The 22,559-nt window shown below is 40.7% G+C and overlaps 1 protein-coding gene across 1 annotated transcript in view; it reads right to left on the minus strand.

Moving 5' to 3' along the window:
- Positions 1 to 22,559, minus strand: part of ASPH (aspartate beta-hydroxylase) — a 300,885-nt gene that overhangs the window by 170,429 nt on the left and 107,897 nt on the right. Inside the window, exon 5 of the mRNA XM_053715890.1 lies at positions 10,970 to 11,120. Coding sequence (XP_053571865.1) covers positions 10,970 to 11,120 — 151 coding nt within the window. The remainder of the gene's footprint in view (positions 1 to 10,969; positions 11,121 to 22,559) is intronic.

Here is a 22,559-nt window from a genome sequence, read left to right on the forward strand (position 1 = left end):
CAAGTCAGGGCCAAACAGCGTTTTCCCCTTGAAAGGAATGTTAAGTAGCTTGTTCTTGGAAGACGCATCAGCCGACCAAGATTTCAACCAAAGCGCTCTGCGCGCCACAATAGCAAACCCAGAATTCTTAGCCGCTAACCTAGCCAATTGCAAAGTGGCGTCTAGGGTGAAAGAATTAGCCAATTTGAGAGCATTGATTCTGTCCTTAATCTCCTCATAAGGAGGAGAATCACTGTCGACCGCCTTTATCAGCTCATCGAACCAGAAACATGCGGCTGTAGCGACAGGGACAATGCATGAAATTGGTTGTAGAAGGTAACCCTGCTGAACAAACATCTTTTTAAGCAAACCTTCTAATTTTTTATCCATAGGATCTTTGAAAGCACAACTATCCTCTATGGGTATAGTGGTGCGTTTGTTTAAAGTGGAAACCGCTCCCTCGACCTTGGGGACTGTCTGCCATAAGTCCTTTCTGGGGTCGACCATAGGAAACAATTTTTTAAATATGGGGGGAGGGACGAAAGGAATACCGGGCCTTTCCCATTCTTTATTAACAATGTCCGCCACCCGCTTGGGTATAGGAAAAGCTTCTGGGAGCCCCGGCACCTCTAGGAACTTGTCCATTTTACATAGTTTCTCTGGGATGACCAACTTGTCACAATCATCCAGAGTGGATAATACCTCCTTAAGCAGAATGCGGAGATGTTCCAACTTAAATTTAAATGCAATCACATCAGGTTCAGCTTGTTGAGAAATGTTCCCTGAATCAGTAATTTCTCCCTCAGACAAAACCTCCCTGGCCCCATCAGACTGAGTTAGGGGCCCTTCAGAAATATTAATATCAGCGTCGTCATGCTCTTCAGTATCTAAAACAGAGCAGTCGCGCTTACGCTGATAAGTGTTCATTTTGGCTAAAATGTTTTTGACAGAATTATCCATTACAGCCGTTAATTGTTGCATAGTAAGGAGTATTGGCGCGCTAGATGTACTAGGGGCCTCCTGAGTGGGCAAGACTCGTGTAGACGAAGGAGGGAATGATGCAGTACCATGCTTACTCCCCTCACTTGAGGAATCATCTTGGGCATCATTGTCATTGTCACATAAATCACATTTATTTAAATGAATAGGAATTCTGGCTTCCCCACATTCAGAACACAGTCTATCTGGTAGTTCAGACATGTTAAACAGGCATAAACTTGATAACAAGTACAAAAAACGTTTTAAAATAAAACCGTTACTGTCACTTTAAATTTTAAACTGAACACACTTTATTACTGCAAATGCGAAAAAACATGAAGGAATTGTTCAAAATTTACCAAATTTTCACCACAGTGTCTTAAAGCCTTAAAAGTATTGCACACCAAATTTGGAAGCTTTAACCCTTAAAATTATGGAACCGGAGCCGTTTTGAACTTTAACCCCTTTACAGTCCCTGGTATCTGCTTTGCTGAGACCCAACCAAGCCCCAAGGGGAATACGATACCAAATGACGCCTTCAGAAAGTCTTTTCTAAGTATCAGAGCTCCTCTCACATGCGACTGCATGCCATGCCTCTCAAAAACAAGTGCGCAACACCGGCGCGAAAATGAGGCTCTGCCTATGCTTTGGGAAAGCCCCTAAAGAATAAGGTGTCTAAAACAGTGCCTGCCGATATTATTATATCAAAATACCCAGATAAAATGATTCCTCAAGGCTAAATATGTGTTAATAATCAATCGATTTAGCCCAAAAAAAGTCTACAGTCTTAATAAGCCCTTTTTGAAGCCCTTATTTACAATCGTAATAAACATGGCTTACCGGATCCCAGAGGGAATATGACAGCTTCCAGCATTACATCGTCTTGTTAGAATGTGTCATACCTCAAGCAGCAAGAGACTGCTCACTGTTCCCCCAACTGAAGTTAATTGCTCTCAACAGTCCTGTGTGGAACAGCCATGGATTTTAGTGACGGTTGCTAAAATCATTTTCCTCATACAAACAGAAATCTTCATCTCTTTTCTGTTTCTGAGTAAATAGTACATACCAGCACTATTTCAAAATAACAAACTCTTGATTGAATAATAAAAACTACAGTTAAACACTAAAAAACTCTAAGCCATCTCCGTGGAGATGTTGCCTGTACAACGGCAAAGAGAATGACTGGGGTAGGCGGAGCCTAGGAGGGATCATGTGACCAGCTTTGCTGGGCTCTTTGCCATTTCCTGTTGGGGAAGAGAATATCCCACAAGTAAGGATGACGCCGTGGACCGGACACACCTATGTTGGAGAAATAAATACAAAGTTGCCTGTAAAATAAATATAAATCCTAAAATAGCTACAATAGAATTATTCGTTATATTGTAGCTATATTAGGGTTTATTTTACAGGTAAGTATTTAGTTTTAAATAGGAAGACTTTAGTTAATAAGAGTTAATTTATTTCGTTAGATTAAAATTATATTTTACTTAGGGGGGTGTTAGGGTTAGGGTTAGACTTAGCTTTAGGGGTTAATACATTTATTATAGTAGCGGCGAGGTCCGGTCGGCAGATTAGGGTTTAATACTTGAAGTTAGTATTGGGTGGGGGGGCAGATTAGGGGTTAATAAATATTATGTAGGTGTCGGCGATGTTAGGGACAGCAGATTAGGGGTTCATAGGGATAATGTAGGTGGCGGCGATGTGCGGTCGGCAGATTAAGGGTTAAAAATATTTATTATAGTGCCGGCGATGTGGGGGGACCTCGGTTTAGGGGTACATAGGTAGTTTATGGGTGTTAGTGTACTTTAGAGCACTGTAGTTAAGAGCTTTATATACCGGCGTTAGCCCATAAAGTTCTTAAATACAGCCTTTCCATGGGCGTTAGGAGTCTTGTCGGTAGAGGGTGTACCGCTCACTTCAGCCATGACTCTAAATACCAGCGTTAGGAAGATCCCATTGAAAAGATAGGATACGCAATTGGCATTAGGGGATCTGCGGTATGGAAAAGTCGCGGCTTGAAAGTGAGCGGTACACCTTTACCTGGCCGACTCTAAATAAGCGTTAGGACCCCTTAACGCTGCTTTTGACGGCTAACGCAGAACTCTAAATCTAGGCGTATGATTGTATAGAGTAATGCTAAGATCCAGAACAAAAGCGATATACATTTTTGTTATTCTCAATTTGTGTACATGACGCATACAGTAATAATTATTATTTGATCCATGTATGATATGGAATCCTGTATTATATTGTTTCAATAAAAAGATAATTAAAAAAAACAGAATTTATGCTTACCTGATAAATTACTTTCTCTTGTGGTGTATCCAGTCCACGGATTCATCCTTTACTTGTGGGATATTCTCATTCCCTACAGGAAGTGGCAAAGAGAGCACACAGCAGAGCTGTCCATATAGCTCCCCCTCTAGCTCCACCCCCCAGTCATTCGACCAAAGGTTAGGAAGAAAAAGGAGAAACCATAGGGTGCAGTGGTGACTGTAGTTTTAAAGAAAAATTTTTTACCTGACTTAAATGCCAGGGCGGGCCGTGGACTGGATACACCGCAAGAGAAAGTAATTTATCAGGTAAGCATAAATTCTGTTTTCTCTTGCAAGGTGTATCCAGTCCACGGATTCATCCTTTACTTGTGGGATACCAATACCAAAGCTTTAGGACACGGATGAAGGGAGGGAACAAGACAGGTACCTTAAACGGAAGGCACCACTGCTTGCAAAACCTTTCTCCCAAAAACAGCCTCCGAAGAAGCAAAAGTATCGAATTTGTAAAATTTGCCAAAAGTATGCAGTGAAGACCAAGTCGCTGCCTTACAAATCTGTTCAACAGAAGCCTCATTTTTGAAAGCCCATGTGGAAGCCACTGCTTTGGTAGAATGAGCAGTAATTCTTTCAGGAGGCTGCTGGCCAGCAGTCTCATAGGCCAAACGGATGATGCTTTTCAGCCAAAAGGAAAGAGAGGTAGCAGTCGCTTTCTGACCTCTCCTCTTACCAGAATAGATAACAAACAAGGAAGATGTTTGTCTGAAATCCTTAGTTGCTTGTAAATAGAACTTTAAAGCACAAACTACATCAAGATTGTGTAATAGACGTTCCTTCTTCGAAGATGGATTAGGAACAACTATTTACTGGTTAATATTCTTGTTAGAAACAACTTTAGGAAGAAAACCAGGCTTGGTACGCAAAACTACCTTATCTGCATGGAACACCAGGTAAGGTGAAACACACTGTAAGGCAGATAATTCTGAAACTCTTCGAGCAGAAGAGATAGCTATCAAAAACTAAACTTTCCAAGATAACTTAATGTCTATGGAATGTAAAGGTTCAAACAGAACCCCTTGGAGAACCGAAAGAACTAGATTCAAACTCCATGGCGGAGCCACAGGTTTATAGACAGGCTTGATTCTGACTAAAGCCTGAGCAAACGCTTGAACGTCTGGTACCTCTGCCAGACGCTTGTGTAACAGGATAGACAAAGCAGATATTTGTCCTTTTAAGGAACTAGCTGACAATCCTTTCTCCAATCCTTCTTGGAGAAAGGACAATATCCTGGGAATCCTAATCTTACTCCATGAGTAACCCTTGGATTCACACCAACAAAGATATGTCCGCCATATCTTATGGTAGATTTTCCTGGTGACAGGCTTTCTAGCCTGAATCAGAGTATCTATAACTGACTCAGAGAACCCACGCTTTGATAGAATTAAGCGTTCAATCTCCAAGCAGTCAGAAATAGAGAAACTAAATTTGGATGCTTGAACGGACCCTGCATCAGAAGATCCTGCCTCATTGGCAATGTCCATGGTGGGGCAGATGACATGTCCACAAGGTCTGCATACCAAGTCCTGCGTGGCCACGCAGGCACTATCAGAATCACCGAAGCCTTCTCCTGCTTGATTCTGGCAACCAGACGCGGGAGGAGAGGAAACGGTGGAAAAACATAAGCCAGATTGAAGGACCAAGGCGCTGCTAGAGCATCTATCAATACCGCCTTGGGATCCCGGGACCTGGACCCGTAGAGAGGAAGTTTGATGTTCTGATAGGATGCCATCAGATCCAATTCTGGAGTGCCCCATAGCTGAGTCAGCTGGGCAAATACCTCTGGGTGGAGTTCCCACTCCCCCGGGTGAAAAGTCTGATGACTTAGAAAATCCGCCTCCCAGTTGTCTACTCCTGGGATGTGAATTGCTGAGAGATGGCAGGAGGGATCCTCCGCCCACCTGATTATTTTGGTTACTTCCGTCATCGCTAGGGAACTCTTTGTTCCCCCCTGATGATTGACGTAAGCTACAGTCGTGATGTTGTCCGACTGAAATCTGATGAATTTGGCCACAGCTAGTTGAGGCCATGCCTGAAGAGCGGTGAATATCGCCCTCAGTTCCAGAATGTTTATCGGGAGACGAGTTTCTTCCCGAGACCATAAGCCCTGAGCTTTCAGGGAGTCCCAGACTGCACACCAGCCTAACAGACTGGCGTCGGTCGTTAGAATGATCCACTCTGGTCTGCGGAAACATATTCCCTGAGACAGGTGATCCTGAGACAAACACCAGAGAAGAGAATCTCTGGTCTCTTGGTCCAACGGAGTTTGAGCAATGGAATGAAGAGCTCGGCAAGTAGATAACAGTTTAAACTTTCTGACCTCCGTCAGAAATATTTTCATTTCTACCGAGTCTATCAGGGTTCCTAGGAATGGAACTCTTGTGAGGGGGGAGAGAGAACTCTTTTTGACATTCACCTTCCACCCGTGAGACCTCAGAAAGGCCACTATGATCTCCGTGTGAGACCTGGTTCTTTGGAAAGTCGACGCCTGAATTAAGATGTCTGCTATGCCCCGCGGTCTTAGAACCGCCAGGAGAGAGCCTAGCACCTTTGTGAAAATTCTGGGAGCAGTGGCCAACCCGAAAGGAAGAGCCACAAACTGTGAATGCTTGTCCAGAAAGGCGAACCTGAGAAACTGGTGACGATCTTTGTGGATAGGAATGTGTAGATACGCATCCTTTAGATCCACGTTAGTCATATATTGACCCTCCTGGATCATTGGTAAGATTGTCCGAATGGTCTCCATCTTGAATGATGGGACTCTGAGGAATTTGTTTAGAATTTTGAGATCCAGAAATGGTCTGAAAGTTAGTTCTTTTTTGGGAACCAAAAAACAGGTTTGAGTAAAACTCCAGTCCTTGTTCTGCAATTGGAACTGGGTGGATCACTCCCATTGTATGTAGATCTTCTACACAGCGTAAAAACGCCTCTTTCTTTGTCTGATCTGTAGACAGACGAGAAATGTGGAACTTTCCCCTTGGAGGAGAGTCCTTGAATTTTAGAAGGTATCCCTGGGCTACAATCTCTAATGCCCAAGGATCGTATACATCTCTTGCCCAGGCCTGAGCAAAGAGAGAGAGTCTGCCCCCTACTAGATCCGGTCCCGGATCGGGGGCTACCCCTTCATGCTGTCTTGGTGGCAGCTGCAGGCTTTTTGGCCTGTTTACCCTTATTCCAGCCCTGGTAAGGTGTCCAGGTTGCCTTGGGCTGTGAAGCGTTACCCTCTTGCTTTGCAGCCGGAGAGGATGAAGCGGGGCCGTTCCTGAAATTGCGAAAGGAACGAAAATTAGCTTTGTTCTTTGTCTTAAAGGGCTTGTCCTGAGAGAGAGCATGGCCTTTTCCCCCGGTGATATCTGAAATAATCTCTTTCAATTCAGGCCCGAAGAGGGTCTTTCCTTTGAAAGGAATGTTCAAAAGCTTGGATTTAGACGACACATCGGCCAACCATAGTGCCCTGCGCGCAAAAATGGGCGACACCTGAATTTTTCGCCGCTAACTTAGCTATTTGGAAAGCGGCGTCAGTGATAAAAGAATTAGCTAGCTTTAGAGCCTTAATTCTATCCATAATTTCCTCATATGAGGTCTCCATCTGGAGCGAGTCTTCCAGCGCCTCAAACCAGAAAGCAGCTGCAGTAGTTACAGGAATAATGCAGGCAATAGGTTGGAGAAGAAAACCTTGTTGAACAAAAATTTTCTTAAGTAAACCCTCTAACTTCTTATCCATAGGGTCTTGAAAAGCACAACTGTCTTCAATTGGTATGGTTGTGCGTTTAGCAAGTGTAGAAACAGCCCCCTCCACCTTAGGGACCGTCTGCCACGAGTCCCTCACAGGGTCAGGTATGGGGAACATTTTCTTAAAAACAGGAGGGGGATCAAAGGGAACACCTGGTCTATCCCACTCCCTAGTAACGATATCCGCAATCCTCTTAGGAACCGCAAACGTATCCGTGTAAACAGGGACCTCTAGGTACTTGTCCATTTTACACAATTTCTCTTGGATCACCAAAGGGTCGCAGTCATCCAGAGTAGCTAATACCTCCCTAAGCAAAACGCGGAGGTGTTCTAGTTTAAATTTAAAAGCCAATGTATCTGAATCTGTCTGAGGAGGAACCCTTCCTGAATCAGAGACTTCTCCCTCAGACATCAAATCCCTCGCTCCCACTTCAGAGCGTTGTGAGGGTATATCGGATACGGCTACCAAAGCGTCAGAATGCTCATAATCTGTTCTTAAAACGGAGCTATCACGCTTTGCGGGTAACACGGGCAGTTTAGATAAGAAGGCTGTAAGGGAATTATCTATGACTGCCGCTAAGTCTTGTAATGTAAAAGGGTTAGACGCACTAGAGGTACTAGGCGTCGCTTGCGCAGGCGTAACTGGTTGTGACACTTGGGGAGAGGCAGACGGGCTACCCTCGTTACCTTCAGTCTGAGAATCATCTTGGGCCACATTCTTAAGTGCAACAATATGATCTTTAAAGTGTATAAACATATCAGTACAAGTGGGACACATTCTGAGAGGGGGTTCCACCATGGCTTCTAAACACATTGAACAAAGATCTTCCTTAGTGTCAGACATGTTTAATAGACTAGTAATATACACAAGCAGGCTTGGAAAGCACTTTAATCAAATAAAAAACACAATTTGAAAAAAACTTTACTGTGCCTTTAAGAGATAAAAAGAGCACACAATTTTACAAAACAGTGAAAAATGCATCAATTCTCCTGAAATAGGATTGCACCACAAGTTTCAAAACGATTAACCCTTTAATGCCCAAACCGGAGCAGCCTAAAGCCAACACCCGGTTAAAAATAGTACAGCACCTTGCCACAGCCTTGCTGTGGCCCTGCCTGCCCTTAGGGATCAGATTTTGGGGAATATAGCTTCTATAAGGACCTCAAACATCAGCAGGATCCTCCATGTGAAGCAGCATGAACTTCTCTGCAATTCAAACTGTGCATCTGAGGCGCAAACTTAGGCCCCTCCCACTCCAATCCGGAGCTGTGAGGCCTAGTAAATCACTCTTAAGTGAATAAAAAACAGCCATGTGGGTAATAACCCCAGAAAGAACCCCAAAAGGACTTTCAAAGTGTCTATAAACAATATTTTTCTTAAATAAACAATCGATTGCCCTGAATCAGTGTCAACCAGCATAATTAGCCCTGTTATGTAAGCATTCAATTCCTTACTAAGTCTGTGAACATAGCTTACCCTCCCCTCATGGGGATATTGTCAGTCTCTTCTAGCATTATCTCAGTCTTGTCTAGAAATAAATGACTGAACATACCTCATTGCAGATTACCCTGCAAACCGTTCCCCCCAACTGAAGTTTTCTGGTACTCCTCAGTCCTGTGTGGGAACAGCAGTGGATTTTAGTTACAACATGCTAAAATCATTTTTCTCTCATAAGAAATCTTCATCACTTTTCTGCTAGAGAGTAAATAGTACAAACCGGTACCATTTAAAATAACAAACTTTTGATTGAAGATAATAAAAACTAAAATTCTAACACCACATTCATTTTACCCTCCCGTAGAGAGACCCTAGTGCTTAGAGCCGGCAAAGAAAATGACTGGGGGGTGGAGCTAGAGGGGGAGCTATATGGACAGCTCTGCTGTGTGCTCTCTTTGCCACTTCCTGTAGGGAATGAGAATATCCCACAAGTAAAGGATGAATCCGTGGACTGGATACACCTTGCAAGAGAAAATAAAAAAATTGTGCTTTGGCTAGATGAAAATGATATAATAGAAAATATTACACTGCCCCCACCCGGCTACTTCAAAATGCCACCCAGCTGGCAAACTTTTCTGTGAAGAACACACACACTCTGGTATCCACCCCAAGTAAACCTTGGGGAATTAGGTGTATAAGGAGGGCTTCTTTTGTAGATATAGTTATAATATTTTATAAAAAATTAGAATGAAGTTCATCATTTAAGACCCAAGAATGGTCTCTTTTATTTGAGCTTACCTTCTGTAGCTTTATACTTTTAATTTTATCATGAGGTCCAAAAGTGACCTTGTGTTATTTAGAAGGTAGGTATATATATATATATATATATATATATATATATATATATATATATATATTGGTTTGCATGCTGCATGTGTAATTCTATTCTTGGAATTTATTATATAGGCATGTATTGTATTATTTTTCATTTCTTATTGTCTCATACTGTTTGTATGCCTTGAATTAAACCTCAAATAAAAATTATTTAAAATAATAAAAAAAAGGTTTGATTTCCCATAGCACTAATCTGAAGGAAATGTGTAAATCTACTGAGCTATACATCTGTGTAGCTCATATCACAATTGGTGATAGATAAAGAAACAAATGGTTATAAACAATAAAGTGAATGAGGAATGGTAGAAAAATAATGTACTAAAAAAGGGGCAGTAATGAAACAAAGAAGAAGTAAAATAGTATTAAAGAGTTAAGTCAAAGGGACATTGTGGGCATGTACATTCTATTGTGCATATGAAAGCTAAGCAATCAAACTGCTTACATGGTCGACTCCCATAGATGCATTGGCAGATAGGGACACATCTTAAAATACTGAAAGTATTTCAGCACAAGAACACCCATTTTTCAAAAATAAAAGACTGTAATACCTTTTGAAATCCCTTTTTTGATGGAGAATATAGATAATAGATATAGACTATATATGTATATATATATATATATATATATATATATATATATATATATATATATATATATATATATTTATATGTATATACAGGTGGCCCTCGGTTTACGCCGGTTCAATTTGCACCGGTTCAGAATAACAACCTTTTTTTTCAGTCATGTGACTACTATTGAAAAGCTTTGGAAAGCAGGGCACTAATTAAAATAGCCAGTAGGTGGAGCTGTCGGCTTGTTTTGCAGCAAAGTTATGCAACTTAACAGCCTGAAATTGATCTGTGTACACAGAGCAGACATTAGCTATCGAGCAACAAGATTTAGCAGCCACTTCCCTATTATCTTCCTGTCCAGCTGCTTGAGGTGAGGGTGCCTAACTGCCTATTAATCACTGCAGATTGAAATGCATAGAATAGGTGCAGACCCAATATTATCTAACATGCTAACAATGATTGCAGAAATATGCAAGTAAAAAAACGTTTTTGTTCATTAAACTTAGTTTGATGATGATGCAGTCTGTTGTGCAATTATTTAATTAGGTGCTGTTAGCAAATGATTTTGTTCATTAAACTTAGTTTGATGATGATAGAATATATATTATTAGGTTTATAATGCTGTTTAGCATTTAAAGTCTTCATTTCAAAGCTTTAAAAATAATGTATTAGGTGTTACTTATGACAATTTTGAGAGGGGCCTGGAACCTAACTCCCTCACTTCCCATTGACTTACATTATAAACTGTGTTTCAATTTACAATGGTTTTGATTTACAACCATTCCTCCTGGAACCTAATCCCGGCGTAAACTGAGGGCTACCTGTATATGTATATATATATATATATAAATATATATATATATGTGTGTGTGTGTGTAATGTATTTCTTTGTTCATCATTTTGCTTGCATTTTGCACGCTTTAACTATTAAACAGCCCTAACATTTAAAAATTAAACCTAGACAAAATTATCTTTTAAAAGATATCTATGCTCTAAGAAAAGTTAACAGAACATCCGATTGTATAAGGTCATCAGAAAGTTCTTACCTAGAAATTGCTGTCTGTTAGCGCGCCTCCTCAGTGCCAGTTTCACTAAATCTGAAGGCACATTGGGTAAATCAGTTACTTCTTCATACGTACTGATAGCTCGTTGTAGCATCTCATTGCTTCTCATCTTCTCAGCTAAATCATCTTCACACTGGAATTGATAAATAAAAAATACAGAGAGAGTTATTCTTTAGACATCCTCAGAAAAATTATATACAGTTTAAAATTGTGTGTAAAAGACAGACGCTAATGGGATAAGTTGTTAAACCAAGGTACAATTTCCATTTATTTCTTTAATATGTAAAGGGGCCATTATAGTCAAAAAATGACATGCTCCAATTTGTTAGAGAATGTAATATTTTAAGACTAGAGCCCCTACACCGCTATGTGTTTAAAACCTGCAAAGTGGTTAAACACAGATAACGTTGTGCAACTTGAGTCATAAACTGTTTAATTACATGTAGCAAAACAACTTTGCAATATACTTTCATTATTTATTTTGTTCTCCTTTGCTGTAATTGAATTCTTAATATTGTGGTCTTTTCAATTATGTTAAACATGGAAGTGTAGACACGGCTTTATTCCACACAGTCATTGGTTGCACACGCTAGTAAGCCATTTATAACCATTCCTAATTGGCCTCAGCAGAAAATGTAACCTAAGTTACAATATGGCGGTAGCACAAAGGAAAAAGAAGAGAAAGCGCCTTAACTTTTTTCTTTTTCCATTGTGCTATTGCAGTCCTTTTGGCTCCTGTCCTGTCGGAGTTTGGAGAAGTGAGCAGATGCCCACAGACACCGCCTAACAGACCATTTGCATTTTCATTACAGTCCCGGCTAATACCGTCTGCAATCTGTGGGAACGGTGACATTTGGCATCACGGTTTTCATCACTATTTATTTCACCACTTTTATACTTGTTTTTGATATTTTTTGTGTGTTATGTGTTTTAGAGTAATGTTACCATCACTGTGTCACTTGGTTTAACACATTATTATTACTATTTTTTATGTATCGCACTAGGAGGCGCATTCAGCTTTTTGTGATTTTTTTGTTTGCTTACAATATGGCGGTGCCGGCTGCTTTATGGACATTAAAGGGACATTAAACCCAAAATTTTTCTTTCATGATTCAGACAGAGAATACAATTGTAAACAACATTCCAATTTACCTCTATTATCTAATTTTCTTCTTTCATTAGATATCCTTTGTTGAAGAAATAGCCATGCACATGGGTCAGCCAATCACATGAGGCATCTATGTGCAACCACCAATCAGCAGCTACTGAGCCTATCTAGATATGCTTTTCAGGAAAGAATATCAAGAGAATAAAGCAAATTAGATAATATAAGTAAATTAGAAAGTTGTTTTAAAGTTGTATTCTCTATCTGATTTCTTAAAGAAAAAAATTGGGTTTAATGTCCTTTTAACTTTACCCTGATTTTTTCAATGTTTAAACAACTAATATAATTTTTAAAAATACATGTACAAATTATTCTCATTATTCTCTTATCTTTGCTCTCTGCTGATTTATTAAGTGTTTAATGTCCCTTTAACTTTGCATGGGTTAACACCATCTACTGGCTGACTGGCTGTCCAGCAGTAAACATATTTCTACTTAATGGATCCAGTGATGCTAGAACAGATACAAATAAATCATGACACTAAAACTCGTCTGGTACAGAAAGTTAAAACCAATGAATGCTCTATAATTTATAACCAATTATCAAAAACACATCTCTTTTCCAAGAAACTATTCAGTGGTGATTATGTATTTTTGGAGTTAGTCTGTAGATGGTGCTATTAGTTTATACTATAGCTCTGACTGTATTGAATATGGTTTTGAATGGGCCTCAAAACTTGTTGGTTCTTGGAGGTTATTTAAAAGATCCCAATGGGAATACTATTTTATGTGTGTACTTTGAATTGCAAAGCTAAAGTATTTTGAAATATCTATGGACTGTGAGCTTCCTCTTTTTTTTTCAGACTAATATTTGACCTAAGCTATTTGTATAAAAATTGAACTAAGCCCAAATAACAGATTAAGAAGTGCTGAGACACATCTGTGAGCATCCTTGTTATGATACCCCTCTCTATCCAGTAATTATTAGGTGCATAATCTTATATTATTTGACTTTGTGTACAAAAAAAAATTGAATGGAGTGATACTGTGAAAGAGGAAATGTTAGGGGTTTTAATACAATGCTAAACTAATAGCTGTACACATAGAAAGTCAAATATTTAGAAAGCAAGACATACTTTACTAATAGCAATTTTTAGTTGTCATAAGTCTTAACTGCTGGGTATACTGTTGTGTGCCACTTTAAGAAGGTACCAAACAATCTAGAACTTCTTGGGAAGCCTTCCACTTCCTGGTGGCTTTAGTTCACAATCAGACAGGGTGTGAGACTGACAATGAACAGACAGAAAGAGGTGTACAAGAGCGGGAATTAATTTGTTATAAAGAATACATATGGAAAACAAGCTCTATACTTACACTGAATACATTTATTCATTTTGTGTAAGTGTAAAGCTTATTTTCCGTATTTTTATGTCTCTTAACTTGTAAGTTAGTAAAAACTAAGTACAATCCTGCATCATCTTTTCCATAAAAAAGACCTTAATTGAATATTCTAGGGTCTATGGATGGATCTATGAGGGTGATATAAAGATCTTATTACAGGAAAAATATGTAGCAATTAGATTGTATCTGTATCAGGGGTTTTGGCAGTGGCACAAGAACTTTTGCAATTACTTAATAACTGAACCAATGAAGAACTCCCTTCCAAAATAGATGGCATTAGTCTAGTGCCAATACCGCAGGAGCAAAAGTGGCAAAAACACATTTTATGTGTCCAGTAATGTGCTTGCTGCAAGTCATTCCAACCAAATTAACTGGCAAACCATAGTGCACATCAGACACGTTTCTATGATAACACCACAGCACTAGTAGAAATTACCCCTCATCTTAAAAGACAAGGATTTCTTTCTGAACATATGAGCCATAAGAATGAATAGATAAAGTAGAACCAAACAAGTGCAATGCATTAGTATAAAACCTACAGTGTATACTGTAATTGGGTAGATAAACTCTCTAACCAATAAGTTCTAAAAAGTCAGAAAAATATACTATATTGGCAAAAAAGTTAAAATGTCAGTTTTCTATCAAATGAGTAAAAGCAAGTAAATTCCTAACAAACTGCCGCCATTGTGTCCTTGGGAGGTTTGCATGACCTCATCAATGACATCCCACATGCCAATTAATTTCCTTGTTAACCCTAAGAAATTAACACAAATATAATATATATATATATATATATATATATATATATATATATATATATATATTTATATATATATATATACACGGTATATACGTTTTAGAAAAAAAAAAACTTTCTAAAAATGTTATTTCCTTCTAAAATTTAAATAAATAACAAAGATGTTTATTCTGCATGAAGGGGCACTAATAAAGTATATTATATAATATATATGTTATAGGTGTGTGGGAGGATTGTATGACTGACTCAGAAAACCCACGCTTAGCCAGAAGTAAGCGTTCAATCTCCAAGCAGTCAGCTTCAGAGAAATTAACCCTGGAATGGACCCTGAGTAAGAAGGTCCTACCTAAGAGGAAACCCCCAAGGAGGAAGAGATGACATCTTCACTAGGTCTGCATACCAGATTCATGCAGGCGCTATTAGAATTACAGACGCTCTCTCCTGTTTGATACAAGCAATGACTCAAAAAAAGGAGTGCAAATGGAGGAAACAGGTATGCTAGAACGAAATCCCAAGGAACCGCCAGAGCATCTATCAGAGCAGCTTGCTGATCTCTTGACCTTGAACCATAACTTGGAAGCTTGGCGTTCTGACAAAAGCCATCAGATCCAACTCCGGCACCTCCCACTTGAGGGTTAGCCTGGAGAACACCTCCGGATGGGGAGCCCACTCCCCGAGATGAAAAGTCTGTCTGCTCAGGAAAACCGCCTCACAATTGTCCACTCCTGGAATGTGGATGGCAGATAGACAACAATTGTGAACTTCCACCCACGAAATAATCCGTTCCACCGCCTTCATGTCTAAGGACCTCCGAGTTCCTCCCTGGTGGTTGAAGTAAGCCACCGAGGTGATGTTGTCTGATTGGAACCTGATAAACTGGGCTAAGGACAATTGAGGTCAAGTCATCAAAACATTGTAGATCGCTTTCAACTCCAAGATGTTTATAGGGAGAGAAGAATCCTAATGAGTCCATAGGCCCTGCACCTTTAATGAGTCCCATACTGCTCCCAGTCTAGCAGGCTGGCGTCCGTGGTCACAATCACCCAGGAGGGTCTATTGAAGCATGTGCCCTGAGACAGGTGATCCTGAGAAAGCCACCACGAGAGGGAGTCTCTTGTCAACTGGTCCAGATTTATTCTCTGAGACAGATCTGAAGGGACTCCGTTCCATTGTCTGAGCATGCATAACTGCAGAGCTCTCTAATGGAATTGAGCAAAAGGAATGATGTCCATGGAAGCAACCATCAGACCAATTACCTCTATAAACAATGAAGAGAGATCCTGAACGCACTTTAAGAATGCCTCTCTTTTTACCTGATCCACAGATAATCTTGAGAGAAGAAATCTGCCCTTGGGAGGACGAGATTTGAATTCTATTTTGTAACCCTGAGACATTATGTCTACAGCCCAACGATCTGGGACATCCCATATCCATGCTTGACAAAACAGGGAAAGCCTGCCCCCCACCTGATCCAATCCCGGACCAAGGGCAGACCCTTAATGATGACAGACACAGCTGAGGGTTGATTGCATCCCATTGTTCCAAGACTGATTTGGTCTCCAATAAGATTTGGACTGCTCCTGCTTGGAAGAGGGAGAGGAAGACTTTTGAAGTTACGAAAGGAATGGAAATTACTGTGATGGCCTTTAGATCTATTCTTCTTGTCTTGTGGTAGAAAAGATCCTTTTCCACCCGTAATATCAGAAACTGCAGGTTGCCATTGAAGACTCTGATGAACATACATCTTCTTCAAATAAGCCTCCAGCTTCTTGTCCATAGGATCCTTAAAGGAACAGCTATCCTCAATAGGGATCGTAGTTCTCTTAGCCAGAGTAGAAATAACCCTTTCTACTTTAGGCACCGTATGCCATGAATCTCTAATGGAGTCCGCAACAGGAAGCATCCCTGGCTTCTCCCATTACTGTGTAATAATCTCACTCACAAGGTTTGGAACAGGAAACACTTTCACATAGGAAGGAACATAATAGTATTTGTTAAGCTTACTAGATTTTTTAGGAATGACAGCGACAAAATAATCTGAGTCGTCCAAAGTAGCCAATACCTCCTTTAATAGTACATGGAGGTGTTCAATCTTAAATTTGAAGTTTACCTCTTTAGAGTCAGACAAAGGAATTATACTGTCCAAATCTGAGATTTCGGCCTCAGAGGCTACCAAGGTATCCTCCTCATCAGACTTATGAGGGAGAGCAACTTGCGTAGCAGCAGACAGAAAAGACACCTTACACTCAGGAAAAATCTTAGATTTCCTCTTGCTCTTCCCTAACATGGGGAAAGCAGATAAAGCCACAGATACCGCTGAAGATATCTGTGCAGCAAAATCTGATGGCAAATAAACTCCTCCAGGAGGCTGAGAGGAATTGCAGGGCTCTATATGTGTAGCTATTGAGGCTTGGGACGTTTGAGGAGAAAGCTGTGGCATTGTCTGAACAGCATCATACTGAGAGACATGAGGTTCAGTGTCATATCCCTATGTTATGTACCTATGTACCTTTAAGATGATATCTCCTCCTGATATCTCCTTGATAGCAAGGACTTAGAACTGCATTAATTCATTATTGTGCTTTCTCTAAATACAATCTGACATCAAGGTATAAGCTACAAACTTTATGAACACTTTGTTACAGATTGCAATTCCTGAAGAATCCCATTCACTCTATAATTTACTTAATATATTCAAGTCTCTTTTCCCTCAACTTCTTGTTAAACCCAGTTTGTGCTGATTACGTTTAACCTAATTTTATCTAGAGACTAAATGCTTCTCTTTTTCAAGGTTCAATCCTTCAATATTGTATTTAATAACTTGAGAAGCTACAATCCCATAACTAACCTCTATCTAAAGTGGTTAAAGCCTTAAACTCAGAAACCAAACGTTTATCTTTACATTTTAAAGTCTTTTCTAAACATGAGGAACTAAATTGAAATAGATAAAACAATTTGGGCCTCAAGACACAATAAACATTTATCCATAGGAGCAGACCCCCTGTTCCAAGTCCATAGTAAAACAATTTGGGCCGGTAAGAATCCCAAAAATAAAAGAATGACTAGGAGCAAACCCTTGCTAACCCTTTATTGACCAGAGAACTTTTCAATTTTCTGACCGTTTGGGACCAGGGCTATTTTTATATTTCTGCGGCGGTAATTTTCCTCTTACTCATTTACTGTACCCACACATATTATATACCAATGTTCTCGCCATTAAATGGACTTTCTAAAGATACCAATTTTTTTCATTATATGTTATAATTTACTATAAAAAAATATAAAATATGATGAAAAAATGGAAAAAAACACACTTTTTCTAACTTTGACCCCCAAAATCTGTTACACATCTACAACCACCAAATAACACCCACCCATGCTAAATAGTCTATAGATTTTGTCCTGAGTTTAGAAATACCCAATGTTTACATGTTCTTTGATTTTTTTTTAACGTTATAAGGCAATAAGTACAAGTAGCACTTTGCAATTTTCAAACCATTTTTTTTCCACAATTAGCGATAATTACACTGGAACTCTGATATCTGTCAGGAATCCCTGAATGACCCTTTACATGTATATATATTTTTTTAGTAGACAACCCAAAGTATTGATCTAGGCCCATTTTGGTATATTTCATGCCACCATTTCACCGCCAAATGCAATCAAATAAAAAAATCGTTCACTTTTTCACAAATTTTAGGTTTCTCCCTGAAATTATTTACAAACAACTTGTGCAATTATGGCACAAATGGTTGTAAATGCTTCTCTGGGATCCCCTTTGTTCAGAAATAGCAGAAATATATGGCTTTGGCTTTGCTTTTTGGTAATTAGAAGGCTGCTAAATGCCACTGTGCACCACACGTGTATTGTGCCCAGCAGTGAAGGGGTTAATTAGGGAGCATGTAGGGAGCTTCTAGGGTTAATTTTAGCTTTAGTGAAGTAGACAACCCAAAGCATTGATCTAGGCCCATTTTGGTATATTTCATGCCACCATTTCACCGCCAAATGCGATCAAATAAAAAAAATCGTTCACTTTTTCACTAACTTTTTCACAAATGTTTTTCACAAATGTTAGGAAAAAAAAACTTTCTAAAAATGTTATTTCCTTCTAAAATTTAAATAAATAACAAAGATGTTTATTCTGCATGAAGGGGCACTAATAAAGTATATTATATAATATATATGTTATAGGTGTGTGGGAGGATTGTATGACTGACTCAGAAAACCCACGCTTAGCCAGAACTAAGCGTTCAATCTCCAAGCAGTCAGCTTCAGAGAAATTAACCCTGGAATGAACCCTGAGTAAGAAGGTCCTTCCTCAGAGGAAACCCCCAAGGAGGAAGAGATGACATCTTCACTAGGTCTGCATACCAGATTCATGCAGGCGCTATTAGAATTACAGACGCTCTCTCCTGTTTGATACAAGCAATGACTCATAAAAAGGAGTGCAAATGGAGGAAACAGGTATGCTAGAACGAAATCCCAAGGAACCGCCAGAGCATCTATCAGAGCAGCTTTCTGATCTGTTGACCTTGAACCATAACTTGGAAGCTTGGCGTTCTGACGAAACGCCATCAGATCCAACTCCGGCACCTCCCACTTGAGGGTTAGCCTGGAGAACACCTCCGGATTGGGAGCCCACTCCCCGAGATGAAAAGTCTGTCTGCTCAGGAAAACCACCTTACAATTGTCCACTCCTGGAATGTGGATGGCAGATAGACAACAATTGTGAACTTCCACCCACGAAATAATCCGTTCCACCGCCTTCATGTCTAAGGACCTCCGAGTTCCTCCCTGGTGGTTGAAGTAAGCCACCGAGGTGATGTTGTCTGATTGGAACCTGATAAACTGGGCTAAGGACAATTGAGGTCAAGTCATCAAAACATTGTAGATCGCTTTCAACTCCAAGATGTTTCTAGGGAGAGAAGAATCCTAATGAGTCCATAGGTCCTGCACCTTTAATGAGTCCCATACTGCTCCCAGTCTAGCAGGCTGGCGTCCGTGGTCACAATCACCCAGGAGGGTCTATTGAAGCATGTGCCCTGAGACAGGTGATCCTGAGAAAGCCACCACGAGAGGGAGTCTCTTGTCAACTGGTCCAGATTTATTCTCTGAGACAGATCTGAAGGGACTCCGTTCCATTGTCTGAGCATGCATAACTGCAGAGCTCTCTAATGGAATTGAGCAAAAGGAATGATGTCTATGGAAGCAACCATCAGACCAATTACCTCTATAAACAATGAAGAGAGATCCTGAACGCACTTTAAGAATGCCTCTCTTTTTACCTGATCCACAGATAATCTTGAGAGAAGAAATCTGCCCTTGGGAGGACGAGATTTGAATTCTATTTTGTAACCCTGAGACATTATGTCTACAGCCCAAGGATCTGGGACATCCCATATCCATGCTTGACAAAACAGGGAAAGCCTGCCCCCCACCTGATCCAATCCCGGACCAAGGGCAGACCCTTAATGATGACAGACACAGCTGAGGGTTGATTGCATCCCATTGTTCCAAGACTGATTTGGTCTCCAATAAGATTTGGACTGCTCCTGCTGTGAAGAGGGAGAGGAAGACTTTTGAAGTTACGAAAGGAATGGAAATTACTGTGATGGCCTTTAGATCTATTCTTCTTGTCTTGTGGTAGAAAAACATAATTTATGCTTACCTGATAAATTCCTTTCTCCTGTAGTGTAGTCAGTCCACGGGTCATCCATTACTTATGGGATATTAACTCCTCCCTAACAGGAAGTGCAAGAGGATCACTTAAGCAGAGCTGCTACATAGCTCCTCCCCTCTACGTCACACCCAGTCATTCGATCGAAAACCAAACGAGAAAGGAGAAACTATAGGGTGCAGTGGTGACTGGAGTATAATTTAAAATTTAGACCTGCCATAAAAAACAGGGCGGGCCGTGGACTGACTACACTACAGGAGAAAGGAATTTATCAGGTAAGCATAAATTATGTTTTCTCCTGTTAAGTGTAGTCAGTCCACGGGTCATCCATTACTTATGGGATACCAATACCAAAGCTAAAAGTACACGGATGACGGGAGGGACAGGCAGGATCTTTACACGGAAGGAACCACTGCCTGAAGAACCTTTCTCCCAAAAACAGCCTCCGAAGAAGCAAAAGTGTCAAATTTGTAAAATTTGGAAAAAGTGTGAAGTGAAGACCAAGTCGCAGCCTTGCAAATCTGTTCAATAGAGGCCTCATTTTTAAAGGCCCAAGTGGAAGCCACAGCTCTGGTAGAATGAGCTGTAATTCTTTCAGGAGGCTGCTGTCCAGCAGTCTCATAGGCTAAACGTATTATACTACGAAGCCAGAAGGAGAGAGAGGTAGCCGAAGCCTTTTGACCTCTCCTCTGTCCAGAATAGACGACAAACAGGGAAGAAGTTTGTCGAAAATCTTTAGTTGCCTGTAAATAAAATTTCAGGGCACGGACAACGTCCAGATTGTGCAGAAGTCGTTCCTTCTTTGAGGAAGGATTAGGGCACAATGAAGGAACAACAATCTCTTGATTGATATTCCTGTTAGTGACTACCTTAGGTAAGAACCCAGGTTTAGTACGCAGAACTACCTTGTCTGAATGGAAAATCAGATAAGGAGAATCACAATGTAAAGCAGATAACTCAGAGACTCTTCGAGCCGAGGAAATAGCCATTAAAAACAGAACTTTCCAAGATAACAGCTTGATATCAATGGAATGAAGGGGTTCAAACGGAACACCCTGTAAAACGTTAAGAACTAAGTTTAAGCTCCATGGTAGAGCAACAGTTTTAAACACAGGCTTAATCCTGGCCAAAGCCTGACAAAAAGCCTGAACGTCTGGAACTTCTGACAGACGTTTGTGTAAAAGGATGGACAAAGCTGAGATTTGTCCCTTTAACGAACTAGCGGATAAACCCTTTTCTAAGCCTTCTTGTAGAAAAGACAATATCCTAGGAATCCTAACCTTACTCCATGAGTAACTCTTGGATTTGCACCAATGCAAGTATTTGCGCCATATTTTATGGTAAATTTTCCTGGTAACAGGCTTCCTAGCCTGTATCAAGGTATCAATCACTGACTCCGAGAATCCACGCTTTGATAGAATCAAGCGTTCAATCTCCATGCAGTCAGCCTCAGAGAAATTAGATTTGGATGTTTGAAAGGACCCTGCACCAGAAGGTCCTGTCTCAGAGGTAGAGACCATGGTGGACAGGACGACATGTCCACTAGATCTGCATACCAGGTCCTGCGTGGCCACGCAGGCGCTATTAGAATCACCGATGCTCTCTCCTGTTTGATCCTGGCAATCAATCGAGGAAGCTTCGGGAAGGGTGGAAACACATAAGCCATGTTGAAGACCCAAGGTGCTGTCAGAGCATCTATCAGAACCGCTCCCGGGTCTCTGGACCTGGATCCGTAATAAGGAAGTTTGGCGTTCTGGCGAGACGCCATGAGATCCAGATCTGGTTTGCCCCAACGCCGAAGTATTTGAGCAAAGACCTCCGGATGAAGTTCCCACTCCCCCGGATGAAAAGTCTGGCGACTTAGATAATCCGCTTCCCAGTTCTCCACGCCTGGGATGTGGATCGCTGATAGGTGGCAAGAGTGAGACTCTGCCCAGTGAATTATCTTTGAGACTTCCATCATTGCTAGGGAACTCCTTGTCCCTCCCTGATGGTTGATGTAAGCCACAGTCGTGATGTTGTCCGACTGAAACCTGATGAACCTCAGAGTTGCTAACTGAGGCCAAGCCAGAAGGGCATTGAAAACTGCTCTTAATTCCAGAATATTTATGGGAAGGAGACTCTCCTCCTGAGTCCAAGATCCCTGAGTCTTCAGGGAATTCCAGACAGCGCCCCAACCTATCAGGCTGGCGTCTGTTGTTACAATCGTCCAATCTGGCCTGCTGAAGGGCATCCCCTTGGATAGATGTGGCCGAGAGAGCCACCATAGAATTGAATTTCTGGTCTCTTGATCCAGATTCAGCATAGGGGACAAATCTGAGTAATCCCCATTCCACTGACTTAGCATGCACAGTTGCAGTGGTCTGAGATGCAGGCGTGCAAAAGGTACTATGTCCATTGCGGCTACCATTAAGCCGATTACCTCCATGCACTGAGCCACTGACGGGTGTGGAATGGAATGAAGGACCCGGCAAGCATTTAGAAGTTTTGTTAACCTGACCTCTGTCAGATAAATCTTCATTTCTACAGAATCTATAAGAGTCCCTAAGAAGGGAACTCTTGTGAGTGGAAATAGAGAACTCTTTTCTTCGTTCACTTTCCACCCATGTGACCTTAGAAATGCCAGTACTAAC

Source organism: Bombina bombina, chromosome 5 (genome assembly GCF_027579735.1).
Source record: "Bombina bombina isolate aBomBom1 chromosome 5, aBomBom1.pri, whole genome shotgun sequence".
Taxonomy (NCBI): domain Eukaryota; kingdom Metazoa; phylum Chordata; class Amphibia; order Anura; family Bombinatoridae; genus Bombina; species Bombina bombina.